Genomic DNA, 19,903 nt, shown 5'->3' with positions numbered 1-19,903 from the left:
CCCACTATTAGCAGACGGGCAATGACTGAAAACGCTGTTGGCCTTCTCTCCTCCAGACCCCCCAAAACGCTGGTGCAAACAAGACCTGGGGAGCTCCTCACTCCCAGGGAGGCTGGAGGGCTCAGGGGAGTCCCAGGGCTGGTTCCCAGGCCGAGCTGAACACACCAGGCATGACCGTGTGCGTCTGTGGCCCTAGTGGGGCGGCGGGGGCAGAGGGCTGTGATGTGGGAAGGCCCTGTCAAAAATACCAGAGTCTGTCTCTTCTCCTCTTCTCTCTCAGAAAGGAGAAAGAGGGAGAAAGACCTGAGGGATGGAGACCCAACTCTCCTGCAGTCCTCCTCCCCTGCTGCGTTTGTAGCCACTGAACTCAGCTCTTCCCACACCCATCCACAGCCCTCGCCCCATCCGTGCATGGACTCCTTTCCCCTCATTGTCCTGAGCTACCGATTTGCAGAAAAGGATGACACAGCCCCTGCCCTTGGTTGCTTACAAACAGAAAGAGCCTGCAAATCAGACATGCTTGTGTTCCTGGGAAGGGAAGTACAGAATGCTGTGAGAGCACAGAGAAGGGGCTCTTAACCCTGGGGAGATCCCGGAAGACTTCCTGGAGGGGGTGTCATCTAACCTGGAGGATAATAATTGCTATCCCATTGGGCGTTCATTGCGATGATAACCCCCTCACTATGCTAAGCGCATTAGCTCCTGTAATCATCACAACAATGCTAAGAAGGAGATGTTGCTGTTCTTATTGTAGAAAGGAGAAACCCAGGGCTCAGAGAAGTTCACTGACTTTCTTAAGGCCACATAACTAAACGGCGCAGAGTTGCCGCTCACACGCAGGCCTGTGTGACTCCAAGACCATGCTTGCAGCCCTGGGGCACTGTATGGAGACGTGGAAGGTGCCGGCTGCACACGGATGCCCACGGGCATCGTGGACGGGATAGTTCACATCGGAGTGTGTATGGGCCCAGCGCCTCTCCTGTCTCCTAGGGGAGCAGGAAAAGAGCATCCTCCCCATCCAACCTGACTGGCCCCTCCCCGGTGGTGGCAGGGAGTGGGGGAATGGGAGTGGGTGGGCCCTGGGTCCTGGTGTGTGCGTGCGCTCCCGGGGCTGCTGCCTGACAGCTTTGATCTGCCCAGTTGGACAGTAACTCTTACTCTCTGTGTTCCTGAAGAAGGGGCCCTTTTCCATTTGCACAGGCGTCATGGGACAGACAGTGGCTCCCGCACTGCCACGTGGAGTGTGGAGCAGGACGTGGCCGCACTGCCACGTGGAGTGTGGGGCAGGACGTGGCCATAGAGCTGCTGGCCCAGCCCGGCCTGCACAGCAGGGACCTCGAGGACCTTCCATTCCAGGTGAGAGGTCGCCCTGGGGCCATCGGACTAACCCCCATCTCGCTCGCTCTCTTCTGCAGACCGGCAGGATCGAACCCAACTACCCCAAGGTCTGCGGCCACCAGGGCAATGTACTGGACATCAAATGGAACCCCTTCATCGACAACATCATTGCCTCATGCTCGGAGGACACGTCGGTGAGTGGGAAGGGGCTTCCCTGAGGACGCGGGCCTCCCTTCTTACACTCCCCACGTCTTTGGCTTTCTCCCGTCGCCTTGGCCGTCCTCGCAGCCAGCCCCAGGAGGGCGGGGAGGGAGTTCTGAGCAGGACTCAGGGAGGGACCCAGGAGTGTGAAGGCTCCCACCTCGAGCCTTCAGTGTGACTGAGTTTGGAAGTGCTGATTTTGTAAGTGAGAACTAGAACAAGAAAGTAAATGTGTGATTCTATACTTGGGTGGGTTCTCAAAAGGAGAAGGGCAGAAGTAAAATATGGAAAAGGGGGAGGGCCAGCCGGTGGCAGGGTGGTTAAGATGTTGGATCCCACACGGCCGACTGCATGGTTCGAGGCCCAGACCTGGCAGCTAGAACACACCAGGCATGTGTGTGCATACTCAAAACCCTGAGACGAGACTGGAGAGGGAGGGGCTGTAGTGCCGCCTGTCCTCACTGTCCTCCTTTGTCTTCTCCAGCAAGCACACACACCCTTAGCGAAAATAAGACTAGAGGAAAAAAGAAAAAAGGATTTGGACAAAGGAGGGAAAACCGGTGGCTGGGCCTTGAGGAAGCAGCTCGGCTTCTTTGCAAGCTGCACACGGGGACATTCCAGCTGGCTCGTTCTCTGAGCCATGGCCTCTGGGGAGGATCACTGGGCCACAAGAATGGCTGCAATTTGTTCGTGGACTCACCCTTGTGGCCCAGAATTTGAACTTCCTGTTTCCCACCACTCGATGGGAAGAGAGAAGAAATAGAAGGGAATTCAAAAAGAGACAGGGCCTACCCCACCCTCTGTGCCAGCAAGAGGCAGAAAAGAGGGAGCAAGGGCAGACTAGCGAGATGGGGGAAGGAGACAAGAGACTTGAGAGGGTGAAGAATCCAGGAAAAGTGAGATTTGAAGTTTTTTTAATTGTTAGAGGATGATCACCAGAGAGCCGGAGACACAGAGAGAAAGAGACGGAGAGGGAGAAAGTGTGGTGTGGGCATGCCACGGTCCTCCTCCATCTCCCACTCTTACCAGGATTCGGGACATGCATCCATGCCTGGCATGTTTTTCAAGCTGCCAGGACTGGGATTTGAACTATGAGTTAGCCATGCAAGATCCAGCTCTCTTAACCATTAGGCTACAGGGCCAGTCCTGAAGCTGTTTCTGGCCACTTTCTCCTCAGGCTCGGCTGGCTTTTACAAGTAACAGCAGGGTAAGAGGCACCCGGAGGACTTTCCATGCTGTCCCCAGGTGGCATTCAGCACACCAACCTGAAAGCAAGAGGGGGTTTCAGAGCCTCCGTTGAGCTGTCAGGAGTGTCTTGGAATTCCCAGGTGAAGGGTGACCAGCCTTTTAGGCAGGCCATGAGCTTCTACCTAATGCTCACTGGCATAGCCTGGGTGCAGATCCAATTCCCAGGATACAGGCACTGGAAGCAACTTCGGAGCTCCTGTCTCCCCATCTTATCACACTGGACTATGAGCTCCTGGAAGTAGAAGCCATGGTTTGTTTTGCTGTGAAGATCAAACAATAAATATTTAGTAGGTATTGGAGAGGACAGATAAATGGAGGAGTGAGCTGTTGGATGGATGGTTGGATGTCTTGTTGGGTAGATGAATAGATGGGTGGATAGATGGATTGGTGGATGGATGAATGAATGGGTGGATTGTTAGGTGCATGGGTGGATGGTTGGATAGATAGATGGATTGTTGGATGAATGGGTGGATGTATTGTTGAGTGCATGGATGAATGGATGAATTGTTGAGTAGATGGATGGATGGATGGTTGGATGAATGAGTGGGTGTATTGTTGAGTGTATGGATTAATGGACGGATTGTTGGGTAGATGGATGGATGGTTGGGTTGTTGGGTGCATGGATGGATTATTGGGTAGATGGATGGATGGATGGATGGATGGTTGGATAAATGAGTGGGTGTATTGTTGAGTGTATGAATTAATGGACGAATTATTGGGTAGATGGATGGATGGTTGGGTTGTTAGGTGCATGGATGGATTATTGGGTAGATGGATGGATGGATGGTTGGGTTGTTGGGTAGATGGATGGATGGTTGGGTTGTTGGGTGCATGGATGGATTATTGGGTAGATGGATGGATGGTTGGGTTGTTGGGTAGATGGATGGATGGTTGGATGGACTGTTGGGTGGATGATGGTATTGATGGATAGAGAGATGATTGAATGGATGGAAGATGGATAGAGAAATGGATGGAAGGATGACTAGAAAATGACTGGATGGTGGGAGGACAAATAGGTGGATAAATGGAAAGATGAGCCAATAGATGAGTGCACTAATGTAATCCAGTCAATCAGTTATCCAAAGGACAGTTTGTAGGGTTGGGGTGAGGTTAGCTGACACAGTAACTAGCACGTGAGACAGTAGTGGGGAAGGATCTAAGACGATACAGTGGGCTTGACCAGCTCCTGACCATCAAGGAGCAGTTCCTGGGCAGCACCAGGCAGGCCTGTGTGGGTGGACAGAGAAAGGATGCGTGGTGAAGATGGTCATCAGGTTGGCCACTGTCTTTAGCAGCCCCAGAACCACAGTGATCAGGGGACAGGGATCCAGGGTCAGGACCTAGGCAGACCTGAGCTGCAGAATGGGGTGGGAGCACAAGACAGTGGAGCCTAGGAAAGGTGATGAAGCTGGAGAGAACACCAGGAAGGCAGATGAGCTGGTGGGGACTGGGGAGCTCAGTGGTCAGTGTGAGAGAGGGCTGGGCTAGTGGGGGAAATTTTTTTTAGAGTGGAATGCAGGGAGCCCAGGCAGGAGTGCAGAGACCACGGCTGAGCGGCTTTCACCAGCCAGCAAGGAGCAGACACCCCAAATCCAGCACTGCCTTTTACTGAGCTCCTCCCCCATCCTGGCACTGCACCCCCAAACTGAGGGTTAGGGGCAATTGAGATCACAGAAGTAGAGCAAGGCCTGTCCCAGGCCCGTGCTCTGCGTGCCCCACCACAGGAACAAACACGCGAACCCCACAGTGCTCCTGGCCCCAGCGGTGAACACTGACTCACTAGGGCGTGATCCGGGAGGTGATGAGGCCAGTGTCCATCTTGATGTGGTGGGGGATTTGGCCAGGACTCCTGGGATATCTGCCACCTTGGCCCCTCCTCAGGTCACATCTTCTGCCTGGATTAGGGCCAGATAGGCCTGCCCTGTCCTGGCTCGGCTCTGGGTGGGCCCTGGGACTCCAGGACCCTGGGCGCGTGGACACAGGCTGCTCTGCGGTTCTGCCCGCACTGTGAGAGCACAGTCGTGGGTATCCTGGGGTTCACAGAGCTCAGCCGCGGACCTGGTAGACCACAGGTTGGCCCCCCTCCACCATGTCCCAGTGGGGGGCCGAGGGCATGTCACCTCTCTGGGCCTCGGCTTTGCTCGCCTCCGGGGCAGTACTACCAAGCCCTCCCTTGGGCCATTGCAGTGCGGACAGAAGGGAGTCTGGGCCTAGCCCTGTGCCTGGAGCCTCACAAATGCCACCAACGTCAGCCCCACTCCAGAAACACCAGCACAAAGGCAGGGCCCACCCCGCTCGCCGAAATGCGAGGCAGAAGGCAGGTCGTGCCATCCACCGGAGGCAGGGGCCGTGTGCGAGCTGCGGGGTAGTTCTGACGGAGGTGCGGGGAGGGCAAGGGAGCTTAGGGCAAGCTGGAGCTTGGAGAAATCAGGGCTTTGATAGCAGGAAAGGGGTTCAAACGGGAGCCAAGGGTGCCGCTGGTGAGGTGGGTGGGGAGGAGAGGAGGCCGCGACAGGAGGTGGGGACAGAGAGGCAGCTTGGGGTGTGTGAGCGGCTGCACTGTGAAGCGAGGCCAGGCTCCTCCGCCATCGTGCAGCGTGGGGCGTGGGGCTCCGTCCCCAGAGAGGCCAGGGAAGGAGCTGTGTTGATGGGGGTCTCAGCTGCTCCGTGGAGGAGGTGGGACCTGAACTGGGAGGACGCTGGGTGTGGGCGAGTGGGGGGAAGGGAGCACCAGGGCTGGGAACAGTGGACGCCCAGCTTAGGGCGCAGGGCGGGAGGAGCTGGCCCGAGGCTCTCGGTCCAGAGACGAGGAGATTACGTCTGGCTCAGACAGGAGAAAGCTATCCCCAGCTGCCAGGACAGCTGTTCCAGGAGCTGCTCAGAGCCCCACCTCGCCCCGGGCATCTGCCCCTCCCCAGCCTCTCCTGGAGAAGGGCATACTGAGACCCAGGGGGAGCCTGTCTTCTGCTTTCGCAGGGAACACACTGAGGTTCGGGCCCGCAGCAGAGGTGTGGACCCATCCTGTACTCGAGGCTCACCTCCTAGCACCTTCTCTGTGCAGGGCCGTGCCGGGCCCAGGGCACATACAGGGCCGGGGGGTGGGGGAGGCCCAGGCTGGCCTGGGAGGGGCGAGGCATGGAAGAGTGGAGTGGCAGCTCCTGGGTGTGGGTGAGACAGCCTGTCCACACCACCATGCTCTTCTGACCGGCCTCCCTGCCTCCACCTCCACACCGCAAGGCAGGCCCCTCTGGCCAGCAGGATGCTGAGACCAGGAAGGGGTGAGTCGGCAGAGCCCCTGTGTGCCAGACGGGGTGCTGCGTGTAAGGGCTGAGGGCCTAGCCCAGAGGCACCCGGAGGGACTTCATCCCAGCAAGGCTGCCCCCGCCCTGTGCCCACCTGCCCCCACCCTCCACTGCCCTCTCCTTGTCCCTCAGCGTTCGGAGGACACTGCGGGACCCCGTGAGCCCCCACCTCCAGCTCAGATGAAACCCATGCCCCTGTCCCTCAGCCATCCCTCCAGGGGCCAGTGGGGTAGAGCAGCCCCTTCCCCAGGGGCCTCCGTGAGGGAGGGTGGAGGCCATAGCTCTCCCTGGCATCTGGCAGAACCCAGTTCTTTCCGCCGCTGGGTGATGTCACCTATTGTTGCAGCTCGTGCTTTTTATAGCTTCTGCTGCAGCCGGGAGGGCGCTGGCAGGCGACAGGGAGAGGCGCTATCGTTTTCCAAGCTCGGGCTCCCAGTCCTTCTCTGCAGCCACTGAGGGAGCGAGACTTCTGACATCTCAAGGAGACGGGGAGAGGGATCCCAGGAGGGAGAGAGGAGCGGGGAGCAGGCCCCTCTCCTGGGGGCCCTCAGCCCCTTCCCTTGGCCTGCTCTCCCCGGGGCAGTGTCTCTCCCTGAGGAGCCGAGCGTGGGCTGGGGCACAATGCCAGCGGGGCTGGAAGCCGCCCACCACCCTGCCTCCTGCTACCATCCCAGCCCTCCCCCAAGCTCCAGAGCCAATGGCGGGAACGGGAGGAAGCAACGTGATCGTTCAGCAGTGGGAAGAACGCAGACCTGAGAGGCCTGCAGTGGCCTGCCTGGTCCTCACCCACAGGCCCGGCAGACACAGAGGAGGCAGCGGTGTGGCCCAGCTGTTAAACAACCAGGCTCAGGGGCCGTGCGCCTACATTCAAATCCTGGCCCTGCTTCTCGGCCCTGTGGTCTTGGACCCATTTCTTGGCACCTGCTGGCCTGCTAAGTCAAGGTCACCGTGAGAACTGAGTGACTGTGGCGTGCTTGTGTCTCTCAGGGACCTCACAGGACAGGCCCCATGGCCTAGTGGCTAAGGGCACCAGATCCCACATAGCCAACGGCAGTTTAAATCCCAGCCTCAGCAGCCTGAAAACACATCAGGTGAGTGTGTGTGCATGGCCCAAACCCCTACAGGATGGAGAAACGGAGGGGCAAGGACTGCTGTGTGGACACGCCCCACGGGGGAGCGCGGCCTCACTCTCCCTCGCACTCTCTGTCTCCCCCTCTCTCCAGTGAGTACACATACTCCTCTTCTTTTTTTAAAAAAGAATTATTTATTTATTTATTTTATTCCATTGTTGTTATTATTATTATTATTATTTTTATTTGACCAGAGAGAGAGAAAGAAAAAGGGAAAGTGAGAAAGCAAGCCGCCAGGTCCAGAACGCGAACCACGATTGGCCATGTGGAATCCAGCGCCCTTAACCACCACACCACCTGCTGGCCCCAGGACATGTACTCTTTGGCAATTAAAATAATAATAATAATAATGAACCACAGTAACCGATACTTACATCCTCGAGTTGAGCACCACCAGTTTAAGTAACTTGCCCCAGCGAGGCATGTCCAGAGGGTTTGGAGCCCGGAGACCAGGCCCCCAGGCTACTGCCCCTTCTACCGTATCTCATTCTTCCTAGCTCTTTCCTTTTTTAGTTTTTTTTTCCATAGAGCATGTGTTCCCACCAGAGAAAGAGAGAGCCAGACAGACCGAGAGAGAGAGACACTGAGCAATCACCCCTCAGGGGGATGCTCACACTGCTGTCCCTTCTCCATTCTCTCCTTGGGATTTTGGGAACGTGTGCACACGTGCCTAGCATGATTTTCAAGCGGCTGGGTCTGGGACTCAAACTGTGGTCGGCCCTGTGGGAGTCCAGTGACTTAATCACTGTACCACCTGCTGGTCCCTGTGTGTGTGTGTGTGTGTGTGTGTGTGTGTATGTGTGTGTGTTTAGAGAGAGGTTTTTGCTATAGGGCACGTGCACTCGCCAGAGAGTCAGAGACAGGGGGATAGAAAGCAAGCAATCACCCCCCCCTCCATCCCAGGAGGAATGGCCACGCCACAGTCCCTTCTCCTCCATTCTCCTCTTGGGATTTCAGGCACGCACGCACACATACCTGGTGTGAATTTCATGCTTCCCAGTCCGGGACTCGAACCACGGTCGATTATGTGGGAGTCCACCGATGTAACCGTTAGGCCATCTGCTGGTCCGTGTATGCGCGCGCATGCGTGTGTGTTACGTAGATATTAAGGGGGTGGAATTCGGACCTTCTCCCAGCTGCTCTGGCCCACTGTGACACCCGCTCCCCCTCTGAGCTGTGCACATACACGGTCGCGTACAGAGCGCTCTGTCTGTGTGCTGTGGCCGTGCAGCGAGCAGTGTCCTACATGAGTAGTCTTTCCTCAGGAGCAGAGTCATCAGAGGGGTCACTAGGCCTCAGCTAGGCCCTGGCCCAAGTCACCGGCAGCCCTGGTGTCTTTCTGACAGAGTCGGAAAGCAGAGCTCCAGCCAGGTACCTCCAAGATCATGGAAGCCTTACTACTACTCTTCATAGCTTTTGTCATAGAGTGTGTGCTCACCAGAGAGAGAGAGGGAGCGAGAAAGCGAGAGATCACCCCCAGAGCACATGGACCCTTCATAGCTTTTGTCATAGAGTGTGTGCTCACCAGAGAGAGAGGGAGTGAGAAAGCGAGAGATCACCCCGAACACATGGACTCTTCATAGCTTTTGTCATAGAGTGTGTGCTCACCAGAGAGAGAGGGAGTGAGAAAGCGAGAGATCACCCCGAGCACATGGCTATGCCACAATCCCTTCCCCTCCATTCTCCTCCTCGAATTTTGGGCATGCACACACATACCCAGCATGATTTTCAAGCCACCAGGTCCAGAACTGGAACCGTGGCTGACCTTGTGGGAGTCCCGTGCCTTACCCACCACACCACCTGCTGGCCCCAATATATATAATATCATCTTTAAAATGCTCACATGGGCCCAGCAGGTGGTGTGGTGGTTAAGGTGCTGGCCCAACGGTTCGAGTTCCTGACCCGGCTTGAAAGTCATACCAGATGTGTATTTGCATGTCCCACATCCCAGCAGAATGGAGAAGGGATTGGCCATCCCCCTGGGAGGTGACTTTTCTCATTTTCCCTCTCCCTATCTCTCTCTCTTTCTATGCCTCTCTCCAACGAGTGCACACACCCTATAGGAAAGAAAAAAAAAGATATAATTTATGTAGCATTGTAGAAAATGGAGACAGACTTCATACTGTATGTATTGACTATATAGTGGCAGCAAAATACATATGGAAAATAAAACGCAATCACATCTTATGTTTGCTTAAAACTTGCATGTAATCCAGGATGGCGTAATGGTTACTTCGCTGGACTCCCACAAGGTCGACTGTGATTCGAATCCTGGACCCGGTGGCTTAAAACTCACACTGGCTGTGTGTGCATGCATGCCCAAAGTCCTGAGAGGAGAATGGAGAAGAAGGGATTGCAGAGTAGCCATCCCCCAGGGGTGGGCGGTGATTTCTTGTTTTCTGTCTCTATGGCACACGCTCTATAGCAAAAATCTCTCAAAACAAAACAAAACAAAACAAAAAAACTTGGTACCAGCAGTTGGCATAATGGTTATGTCACTGGACTCCCATATAGTAGACCGTGGTTCAAGTGCCGGACCTGGTGGCTTAAACTCACACCAGGCACATGTGCACAGATCCCCAGAGGAAACTGGAGGAGAAGGGATTGTGGCTAATAATACGGAACTTGGGACCAGCAGGTGACGTAATGGTTATATCACTGGACTCTCACATGGCTGACTGCAGTTCAAGTCCTGAACCCTGGGGGGTGATTTCTCACTTTGTCTCTCTGTCTCTTTCTGTCTATCTGGCGAATGCATGCGCCCTATAGCAATAAACCTCTCCAAAAAACCTTGCCTATAACTGTTAGCACTAAGGGAAGTTCTGAAGTACGGTTAAGTCCTTGGGACTGTGCTTGGCAGATGCTTTATCTGGGCTTCACAGCAACTCCGTGTGATTACCCTACAGAGGAGAACGCCCAGAGGTTAAGGAATTTGGCTGGAGTCTCACAGCCAGTCAGGTCAGAGCCCGCATCTGAAGGGCGCCCATCACGAGCTCTTGCTTGTCCAGGGGCTTCCTCCCCCAGGCCTGTCCTTCCCAGAGGCCTGGTGTCGTCCCATCCCTGCGTGCCGGCTCCCCACACAGCTGCAAGCTGCCCAGAGCCCAGGGCTGTCCCCGGTACCTAGCAGGTGTGGCACGGGGAGCAGCTGAGTGTGACTGAGTCAGTCAGACTCTAGCCACGGGGCCTGTGGAGGGGACAGTCCCGAGCATAGGACTTTGCCCCGCTCTGCCACTCTCCCCACCCCTTCCTTCCAGAAGTCCGGTTTAGGGGGGCTTCCTGGTTTCCTGTTACACTGAAGTACCTCCCAGCACACCCCGGGCAGATGCACAGCCGTCTCCCTCAGTTCCTTCCAACTGTCCTGAATAACGCAGGGGACTCTTCCCCGGGGACTCAGGCCCTCTGTGAACTCCAGCTCCTCTCAGCCCTGGAGCGCCGGACGCCAACTGCTCGTGGTAGCAGAGCGGTCTCCTCTGCCCACTGATGCCTTCAGTGGTGTCCAAAGCCGGAGAGAAGTTCGGAAGATTAACTAGAACTAGCTTTAAAAAAATTATGAGTGAAAAAAATGATTTGCTTAATTTTTTTATGTAACATTTTTTTAATTTGACCAGAGAGAAAGTCTCCAGGTCCGGGACTTGAACTGTGGTCAACCATGTGGGAGTCCTGCACCTTACCCACCATGCCACCTGCTGGCCCCTAAAACTGTCCTAACACCTGCAGGAGAAAACTGGGTCGGGGAGGTGCCAGTGGGGACAAGGTGACACCTCTGTCCCTCTGTGCAGGTTGTTAATGCCCTGTTCCCACAGGACCTGTCAGGCCCCGCCGGTATCTGATAGCTCCTGGTGGCCGCAGAGTGTGTGGCCCCGCCTGTGGCCCTTCACTGTGTGAGACTCCGAGCCAGTCTGGGGCTGAGCCTGGACACGGGCACCACCCGCTCTCCCCTCTAGGTGCCTGGGCAGAGCTCCAGCCCAGCAGTCCTCCTCGTGGCTAGAGGCCGTCAGACTCACGCGAGCTGAAGCCGGGTGTCGTTTAGCCACACACCTCTGGTAGCCACGGCCGGCATTTTCTAGGCAAGGTGTCAGAGCCCCAGAGAAGGTAACTTAGGACATGGCACCCAGTAAACGGGCTTAAAAACCGGAGTCGAGCCTCACTCACACGCCCCTTCTCCTTTTTGGGGAAGGACTTTGTTCTGAGACCCTGGGCCTAAGCAGGGCCTCTTTGGGCCACAGTGACAAAGAGTGACACACGCAGGCCTCTGGCCCCCTCTGCCACCTGCCCCGTGCTCCTTACCAGCTAGGTGACCCACTCACAGTTTCCCCACCTGCTGTGCCAGAACCTGCACGCTGCTCCCCACGTCCCGAGCCCACCTTTTCAAACTTGTCCATGGTCTCTTCCAACTCTGCTCGTCTTGGACCTTCCCACCCTGGTCGCCTTCAGACCGGATGGCACCCAGATCCAAGGCTTCCCCAGCTCAGTGCCCCTGGACTGCCTCTGTGCCTTCTGCCCCTGTGTTCTGCTCAGAGCGGGCCCAGGAGAGCCGGGCAGCGCATCCCGTCAGCTCAGAAGAGGCCCTCAGGGGTGGGCGTGGCTGGGTGAGGCCCGGCTTTAGGTCTGGAAGATCCTGCCCCTGCCGTGGCCAGCTCCCGTGCTCTGAGCAGTGTGGCGTTCATGTGTGCACACTCGTCGGCAGCCCTGGGTTTAGCAGGACGTGTCTGCAGAGGGAGCCCTTCACCCCACACCACTGCCTCCTGCTGGCTTGTTGCTCGGCCCCTGCTCTCACCTCTTTCGGCCCAAAAGTTTCTAAAGTTTCTAACTCAAGTGCAAACCAGAGTGGCCAATAATAATAATAATAAAGTGTTTTAAGAATCAAAGAGACTGGGGGCCAGCAGTTAGTGTAATGGCTATGTCACTGGACTCCCATGTAGTTGACCACAGTTCGAGTCCTCAATCCGGTGGCTTCAACTCATGCCGGGCACGTGTGTGTATGTGCGTGTGTGCCCAGGATCCTGAGAGAAGAATGGAGAAGGGATTGTGGAGAAGGGATTGCTTTCTGTCTCTCTGTCTCTGTTTTCGGGTGAACGCACGAGCCCTATAGCAAAAAATAAAAAAAAAAAATAAATAAAATAAAATAAAAACTCTCCAAAAAAGAAAAGAATCAAAGAGACCGGGGTTGGTAGGTGGTGTGGCGGTTAGGGCTGCTGGACTCCCACATGGCCGACTGCGGTTCAAGTCCTGGACCCAGCAGCTCGACTAACGTTTGAGTCCCGGACTTGGCGGCTTACTTTCTCTCGTTCCCTCTCTCTCTCTCACTCTGTCCCTCTCTGGTCAAATGAAAATAAATAAAGTTAAATAAGATAGTTATTTAAAAAAAAAAAAAAGGGAAAGAAAGAAAGTACAAACCTTTAAAAAAAAAAAAAAAAGAAAAGGATCAAAGGGACATAGGCCAGCAGGTAGCATGGTCATTAAGGTGCTGGACTCCCATATGACCAACCATGGTTCAGGTCACAGACCTGGTGGCTTGAAAGGCACGCCAGGCACATATGCACGTGTGCCCAAAATTCTGAGAGGAGAATGAAGGAGAAGGGGTTGTGATACGGCCATCGCACCCCCCAGGGGGGATGATATCTCACTTTCCCTTTCTCTGTCTCTCTTAGTCTCTCTGTCTCTCGCCAGCATGCGCGCTCACCCTATGGCAAAAACCTAAAAAAAAAAAAAAGTAAAAAAGAATGAAAAACTCTACAAATCCAGACAACAGCAAGATGACATTTTCGGCTTGTCAGATGGGCAAAACTGGGGTTTTCTTCAAAGGTGCAGTAGAAGGCGTGGCGTGGCAAGGTGTGCCGCCGCTTTTTACCCGCCGTGAGGGTCTCACCGACATGGACATGCCACGACAAAGGGCGTCAGCAAGAGAAAAGCGTGATCCGCGTTCTAACCGATGTTTTACGTGGCACAGGAGCCTTCAGAAACGCCATCCGAAGGCCCTCCAAAGGCCCGGGGAAACGTCTGTTTTGGTGCTTAGATTCCGTGAGGCCTGGCCTAGGGTAGGAATGTGACTAGACACAGGGTCCCACCCGACGGGAGCAGACTCGTTCCAGCAACGCCTGTCCGTCCAGATTCTCCTGTCTGGGCAGGCTCTCTCTGGGGTGGGGCAGGACCCCTCTGGAAGGACGGTGTTCCGGAGAAGGGGAGGGATGCGCGAGAGCAACCCTTCTGGGTGTTTTGCTTCTCGTTTCTTCCCGCCTTGGTGAAGAGGAATTCTGGTTCCCATGACTGCGGGGAGGACGGGCAGTAAGGGACAGCAGGCCGGAGGGGGTCAGAAGGAGACTGCTTCTGAGGCCTCCCAGTCCCCGTTCAATACTCAACTTGCCAATGTGTACTTTGGGTATCATTTCTTTCTTTCTTTCTTTCTTTTTTTTTTTTTTTTGGAGAGGCTTTTTGCTATAGGGTGCGTGTGCTAACCTGAGAGAAAGTGAGAAATCACCCCCCCAGGGGGGATGGCCACGCCCCAATCCTTTCTCCTCCCTTCTCCTCAGGATCTTGGGCACGCACGCACATGCACCCAGTGTGAGTTTAAGCCACCGGGTCCAGGACTCGAACTGTGGTCGACTACATGGGAGTCCAGTGACATAGCCACTACGCCAACTGCTGGTCCCTTTGGGTATCATTTCTAAGCTCCACAGAAGTCCAGGTAAAGAACCACTCTCAGACGCTGTTAGTAAGATCCGGAACAGCTTTCGAAGATGACTTTATGATTACTATGAAAAATTAAACACCTCTGATGTGCTTCTACAAGAAGACCCACTCCCAGGCACGACCTCATGTTATGAGCTTCATCACAGAATAGACCACAAAATTGAAAAAAAAATAAATAAGTAAAAGTGGGCGGAATCCAGGTGCCCATTAGCAGAGGCTGAAGAAGTTCATTGTGGGACACCCAACGTATCTCTCTGGCCACTCCTGAGACCCAGTGGCTCTGAAGGTGTGTGCGGAAAGGTGCCCACTCTCTTTGCTTATATAAAAAAGCAAGTTGAGGAAGAACATGTGGGGCCAGCCCTGCACCCTCTGGTTAAAGGAGCTGCTTCCAAAACCCTGCTGCAGTTCAAATCCCAGCCCCTGCAGCTTGAAAACCACGCCGGGTGTATGTGCACGCCCAGAATCCCCAGCAGGATAGATGGGAGAGAAGGGACTGTGACGTGACAGTGCCCCATTGCGGGGTAATTTCTCCCTCACCTTCTTCCTTTCTCTGTCTCTTTCTTTCTTTTAAATAATTATTTATTTTATTTTATTTGTTATTATTATTTTTTTATTTGACCAGAGAGAGAAGGGAAAGTGAGAAAGCAAGCCTCCAGGTCTGGGACTCAAACCGTGGTCGACCATGTGGGAGTCCAGCACCTTAACCACCGCGCCACCTGCTGCCTCCCTTCCTTTCTCTTTCTGTCAAGTGCACACAGCCTCCAGCAATTAAAAAAGGAGGAGGGGGAGGCGCGTTGTGACCCGTCCGGAGTGAGAAGGAAAGAAGGAGGACGTGCAGGGGTGCCTGGCTAACCTGAGCATCAGTCTCCGGACTTCAAGGGCCCCTTCTCTAGCACACCGGGGACAGGAGAACGTGCATCTCACGGGGGACTTGAGTCGTGCCCAAGCACTCGTCCACACTCCATCCCCCCGCAGCCTCCAGGTCCGTCACTCGCTGTCAGGGAAGGACCACGGGGCACACTCGGCCCTCTGTACGGCACTCCCCTCCTCCATGCCCTGCCTGCAGGACTTTGGGGGTGACCAAAGGTGATGACAGTGAGGATGGATGGGAAAGCATTTCAAGCTCCCCCTAATTACAAACTATTTATCAAGTGGCTTTAATTTTATGTATTTATTTACTTTTATATAATCACCAGAAGCATGCACTCGTCAGAGAGAGGGAGAGGGAGATAGCACCCCTCCACCGCTCGGCATGTTTCTTAAGTGGCGGGAGCTAAGTTAGGACCATGGTCAGTGATGTGAGCCCTAGCACCCTCAACCTCTAGGCCACAGGGCAGGCCTCGAGTGGGTTTTAAGACATTCACTGAGGGGCCAGCAGGTGGTGTGATGGTTGAGGGTGTTGGACTCCCACACGGCTGACCTGGTTCGAGTCCTGGACCTGGCAGCTTGCTGTCTCTCTCTCTCTCTCTCATTCTGTCCCTCTCTGGTCAATAAATAAATAAAGTTAAAATAGAATCATTCTTAAAAGAAAATTGACTGAAACTGAAAGCAGTCCACTTACAGGTGACCTCAATCCTTGGCCGAACCCGCCTTTCTTACCCTGAGACCTCCCATCCCGCAGTACGTGAGCCGGGCCCCCAGGGGAACCCATTTCTGCTGTCTGAGGAGGAAGCGCAGGAAGCCCGTGTCAAAGGTCTTCCCATATTTATTCAGCTATGCTCGGATGGCTAATGTTACACACTGATGTGACGCGTGAAGTTGTCCCCAGGGGCGTCACGTAGAGTTTCCACATTTTCTGTGTAGGTGCGACCGTCACGAACAACTTCCTGCCTGGAGCCCCTGCGTATGTTGGTTTTCATGATCTAGGTTACTGGGTGGGAGAGGGCAATACAGACGGCTTGCGTCCCCTCCTAACTTAAAGATGCCACACGGCTTCTGAAAGCGCCCTCGGACTTCCAGCCACAGGCTGGGGGTGCTCGCCGGCTCTGGCTTCTCCCTCCGGGTTGGCTAGTTACCGTATCACAATGGCATCTCAACGCTGTTTTTCCTGTTTTTCTCTTTACTAGCAGGGGTGGAGTTCAGATTTTCAGGTGTGTTTTTTTTTTTTTTTTTTTTGAGAGATTTTCACTGTAGGGCGCGTGCGCTCGCCCGACAGACAGAGACATAGAGACAGAAAGCGAGAAATCACCCCCCAGGGGGGATGGTCACACCGCAATCCCTTCTCCTCCATTCTCCTCTGGGGATCTTGGGCACGCACGCACACGCGCCCAGCGTGAGTTTTAAGCCACCGGGTCCGGGACACGAACCGCGGTCGACTATGTGGGAGTCCAGCGACATAGCCATTACGCTAACTGCTGGTTCCCAGAAGGTGTGTTTTAAAGCCGCCCCCGTTGCCATCCCACGCGCGGTTTCCTCTCCACCCCAGTCTGTAAGAGGCTGAGTGGGGATAAGATGACGAGGACCAGACTTCCTTAGGCCGCTGCGCACTTCACAGTCTGCAGACGTACAGCCGTCATCCTGCCGTGCTCGGCCCCAGAGGCCGGCGAGGAGTCCCGGGGAGGCCGGGGAGGCCGGCGAGGAGTCCCGGGAAGGCGGGCCAGGAGTCCCGGGGAGGCCGGCGAGGAGTCCCTTTTTTTTGAGGAGTCCCGGGGAGGCCGGCGATGAGTCCCGGGGAGGCCCGCGATGAGTCCCGGGGAGGCCGGTGAGGAGTCCCAGGGAGGCCACCTTCCAGATTTGCAGGCGGACTTCTGCCGGGTGTGAGCGGGAGCCCACCAGGGCCGATGTAAACAGCCTGGAGTGTTGTTCAAAGTTGCCGAGAAACAGCTCCTGTTCTTTCTCTCTGGGGCCCAGGTCCCCTCTGCTTCTCCCTGTGGCCCTAAGGTCCCGTGTCGGCATGTGCTGTCCTCTCTGGAGAGGTCTTTTCAGCCACGTGGTCAGCACCGCAGGACTGAGAACTGCAGCCAGCCTCTGCCCATCCTCCCAGCCCCCGCCCTGACATCCATTAGTCCCTGCCCCTAACTGGCCATCCCTCAGGAGAGATCCAGGGTCCCCCCATACTTCCTTCTGCCCATGTGTCCATGTTGGGTCAGGGACAGATGGGGGGCCAGGTCACATGGTGCAGAGAGCGGGCGCTGAGGCCAGGGCGTGGAGCGGAGTGCGGGGTGCAGACGGGCTTCCAGCGCACTTGCCGAAGCTGCTGGGTGGGCCTCTGGGCCCGGAGGGCAGCAGGCACACCTGCCAGTCATACTGGTTCTCAGAAAACCCTCCTAGAAGCCAAGAGGAGACCGTCTCTCTCTCTCTAAACCCCTGGCCCCCGCAGGCCGCAGCCAGGGTGCCCACCATCTGGAGCTGAGAGGTGCCTCACTAGGCAGACCTCAGAAAGCTGGCGTCTGAGGGAGGAGGCAGCTCTCATGGAGGGCACCCCTGGCCTTGTCATCCCAGCCCAGCCCTCGCCCCGGCCCGCAGGTGCGGATCTGGGAGATCCCCGAGGGCGGGCTGAAGCGGAACATGACGGAGGCGCTCCTGGAGCTGCACGGGCACAGCCGGCGTGTGGGGCTGGTGGAGTGGCACCCCACCACCAACAACATCCTGTTCAGCGCCGGCTACGACTACAAGGTGCGTGTGGCAGGCGGCGGTGAGTGGGGGGGGGTTTTGGGGGCCGAGTAATCCCGGTTATTTCCTGAGTAGCAAAGCAATATTGTCTCACCCATTCATTCATTCACTCATTTATTCATTCCTACGTGACTGAGCTTCTCCCATGCACCCCACAGGGGCCAAGGCACCTTTCCCGCCTGCTCTGGTGGCCAGCGGGCTGGAGGAGAATGCCTGCTCCACCCCACGTGACTGTCTGGCCACTTCCCCGAGAAGTGGCCACTGCTGTCCTGGGAAGGAGCAGGAATCCCCAGCCCCTACTCCCAGGCACGCCCTCAAAGAGGTGTGCTGGTGGGACCAGCAGTTAGCGTCATGGCTTTGTCGCTGGACTCCCACGTAGTCGACTGCGGTTCGAGTCCCGGACCCGGCAGCTTAAACTCACGCCAGGCGCGTGTGTGTGCGTGCCCAAGATCTCGAGATGAGAATGGAGGAGAAGGGATTGCGGCGTGGCCATCCCCCCTGGGGGGTGATTTTTCGCTTTCTATCTCTCCATCTCTCTCTGTCTTTCTGGCAAGCGCACACTCCCTGTAGCAAAAACCTCTCCAAAAAAAAAAAAAGAGAGGTGTGCTGGCCACCCGGCTGGGCGCAGACCGGGAACACTGCTCACAACCCCAAGGCCTGACCACGTCTGTGGCTCTGCCCTCGCAGGTGCTCATCTGGAACCTGGACGTGGGCGAGCCGGTGAAGATGATCGACTGCCACACGGACGTGATCCTCTGCATGTCCTTCAACACCGACGGCAGCCTGCTCACCACCACGTGCAAGGACAAGAAGCTGCGTGTGATCGAGCCCCGCTCCGGCCGCGTTCTGCAGGTGGAGCCTGACGTTTTTCTGAGGTGGAAAGGGAAGGTTCTGGGGCCTGGGGCTCAGCCTGCAGCCACCTGGGGGGGGGGTAGCTGTGCCAGCCCCCTCTCTGCATCTCATGTGCCTCTGCTGACCAGCCGTCTGTCCTGGGCCCTCCGTTTGCAGGAACCCAGCCTTGTTCTGGGGGCGGGGAAACCTCAGTGCCCTCTTCTGCCCCCACATCCCCTCCTCCAGACAGGATTCCTCTGTGATACCCTTCAGTACGTGCGTCCCCTGTGTTAACCAGGTCCCATCGTTGGCCTGGACTGGGGGACTTTGGGCTCCCTGTGCAGCCGCCTGCAGGGAAAAGGCTCAGGGTCCGTCCTCATGGGTGGCCCCAGGTGGGGAGGCACACAGCAAATGCAGCTCCATTTTGGGTCTTTGATTTCCTGGGTCTTGGGAGTGAGGCAAAGCTTAGGTGCCTTGGGAAGTAAGCAGTTAACATTTCTCGAGCACCTACTGTGTGCTAGCTGGGGCCAGGTGGGATGGGCAGTGGGGATGAAACCCGGGGTTTTCCCCATCGTCCCCCCCTTATCCTCAGGACGTCTCTCTAGGGGGTGCTATTACGCTTTCTATTTTACACGCCCATCTCACAGTCCCAGGGGAGCTAGAACTCAAACCCAGAGCCCACGCTGAACAGTAAGGAGGTAGGCGGGAGAGAACCCGGCCTCCAGCTCACAGAGGTGGCCATGACCCCGGCCGCACATGCTCAGCAGAGCTGGAACTAAAATCTCAAGCGAGTGGCGCCAGCCGGAGTCCGTGCCCTGCTGCACTGGCATCTTTGCTAACCTGAGGCCGACGTACCTGGCCAAGGGCTGCTGCCCTGGAGGGAATCACGTGGCAGGAGCCAGAGGGCAGGAGAGGAGGCCAGGACTGCGCAGGTAGGAGAGTCCCCAGGGGCCCACCCAGGCGGCCGCACACAGTGAGACAGGATGCACTGCAAGGCTGGCCCACGTGGGAGAGTCCTAGTTCTAGGCCAGGGACCTCCCTGAGTGAGCTGCGAGGTCACACGTGTGCTGTGGTCTGGGGCTGGCTGAGACCCCAGTGGCCACGACTGTTGGGAGCTCTCTTTCTCATGCCTGGAAGAAATAAATAAATTTGCTTTTAAAATTAAAAAAATAAATAAAAAAGAAGGTGGGGCCGGCAGATGGTGGGTGGTTAAGAGTGCTGAACTCTCACATGGCCGATCGCAGTTTGAGTCCCAGGCCTAGTGGCTTGTTTTCTCACTTTCCCTCTTACTCTGTCCTTCTCTGGTCAAATTAAAATAAATAAATAAATGAACAAAGTTAAATAAAATAATTCTAAATGAAGAAGAGGAAGGAGGAGGAAGAAAGGACATGAAGAGAAGGAAAGAAAGAGCCTCCAGGTCCCAAGCTCAGATCAGTGGAGGCACCACAGTGGGACCCTGTGGGAAAGCCAGGCTTGGTTCAGGACTGCACGCCCAGAGGCTGAGACGGGAAGATCATGGCCCTGAGACCTTGTCTTTAAACAAAGGAAATG

General features: G+C 55.8%; 1 protein-coding gene across 1 annotated transcript in view; it reads left to right on the top strand.

Moving 5' to 3' along the window:
* CORO2B (coronin 2B) overlaps window positions 1–19,903 on the top strand; it is a 72,782-nt gene that overhangs the window by 40,817 nt on the left and 12,062 nt on the right. The window contains exons 2-4 of the mRNA XM_006153470.2: window positions 1,416–1,532; window positions 17,375–17,524; window positions 18,209–18,373. Coding sequence (XP_006153532.1) covers window positions 1,416–1,532; window positions 17,375–17,524; window positions 18,209–18,373 — 432 coding nt within the window. The remainder of the gene's footprint in view (window positions 1–1,415; window positions 1,533–17,374; window positions 17,525–18,208; window positions 18,374–19,903) is intronic.

This window comes from Tupaia chinensis, unplaced genomic scaffold (assembly GCF_000334495.1).
Source record: "Tupaia chinensis unplaced genomic scaffold, TupChi_1.0 Scaffold000377_2, whole genome shotgun sequence".
Classification (NCBI taxonomy): Eukaryota; Metazoa; Chordata; class Mammalia; order Scandentia; family Tupaiidae; genus Tupaia; species Tupaia belangeri.
Note: the sequence above shows the minus strand (reverse complement) of the source record. Positions and strands in the feature narration are given on the sequence as shown.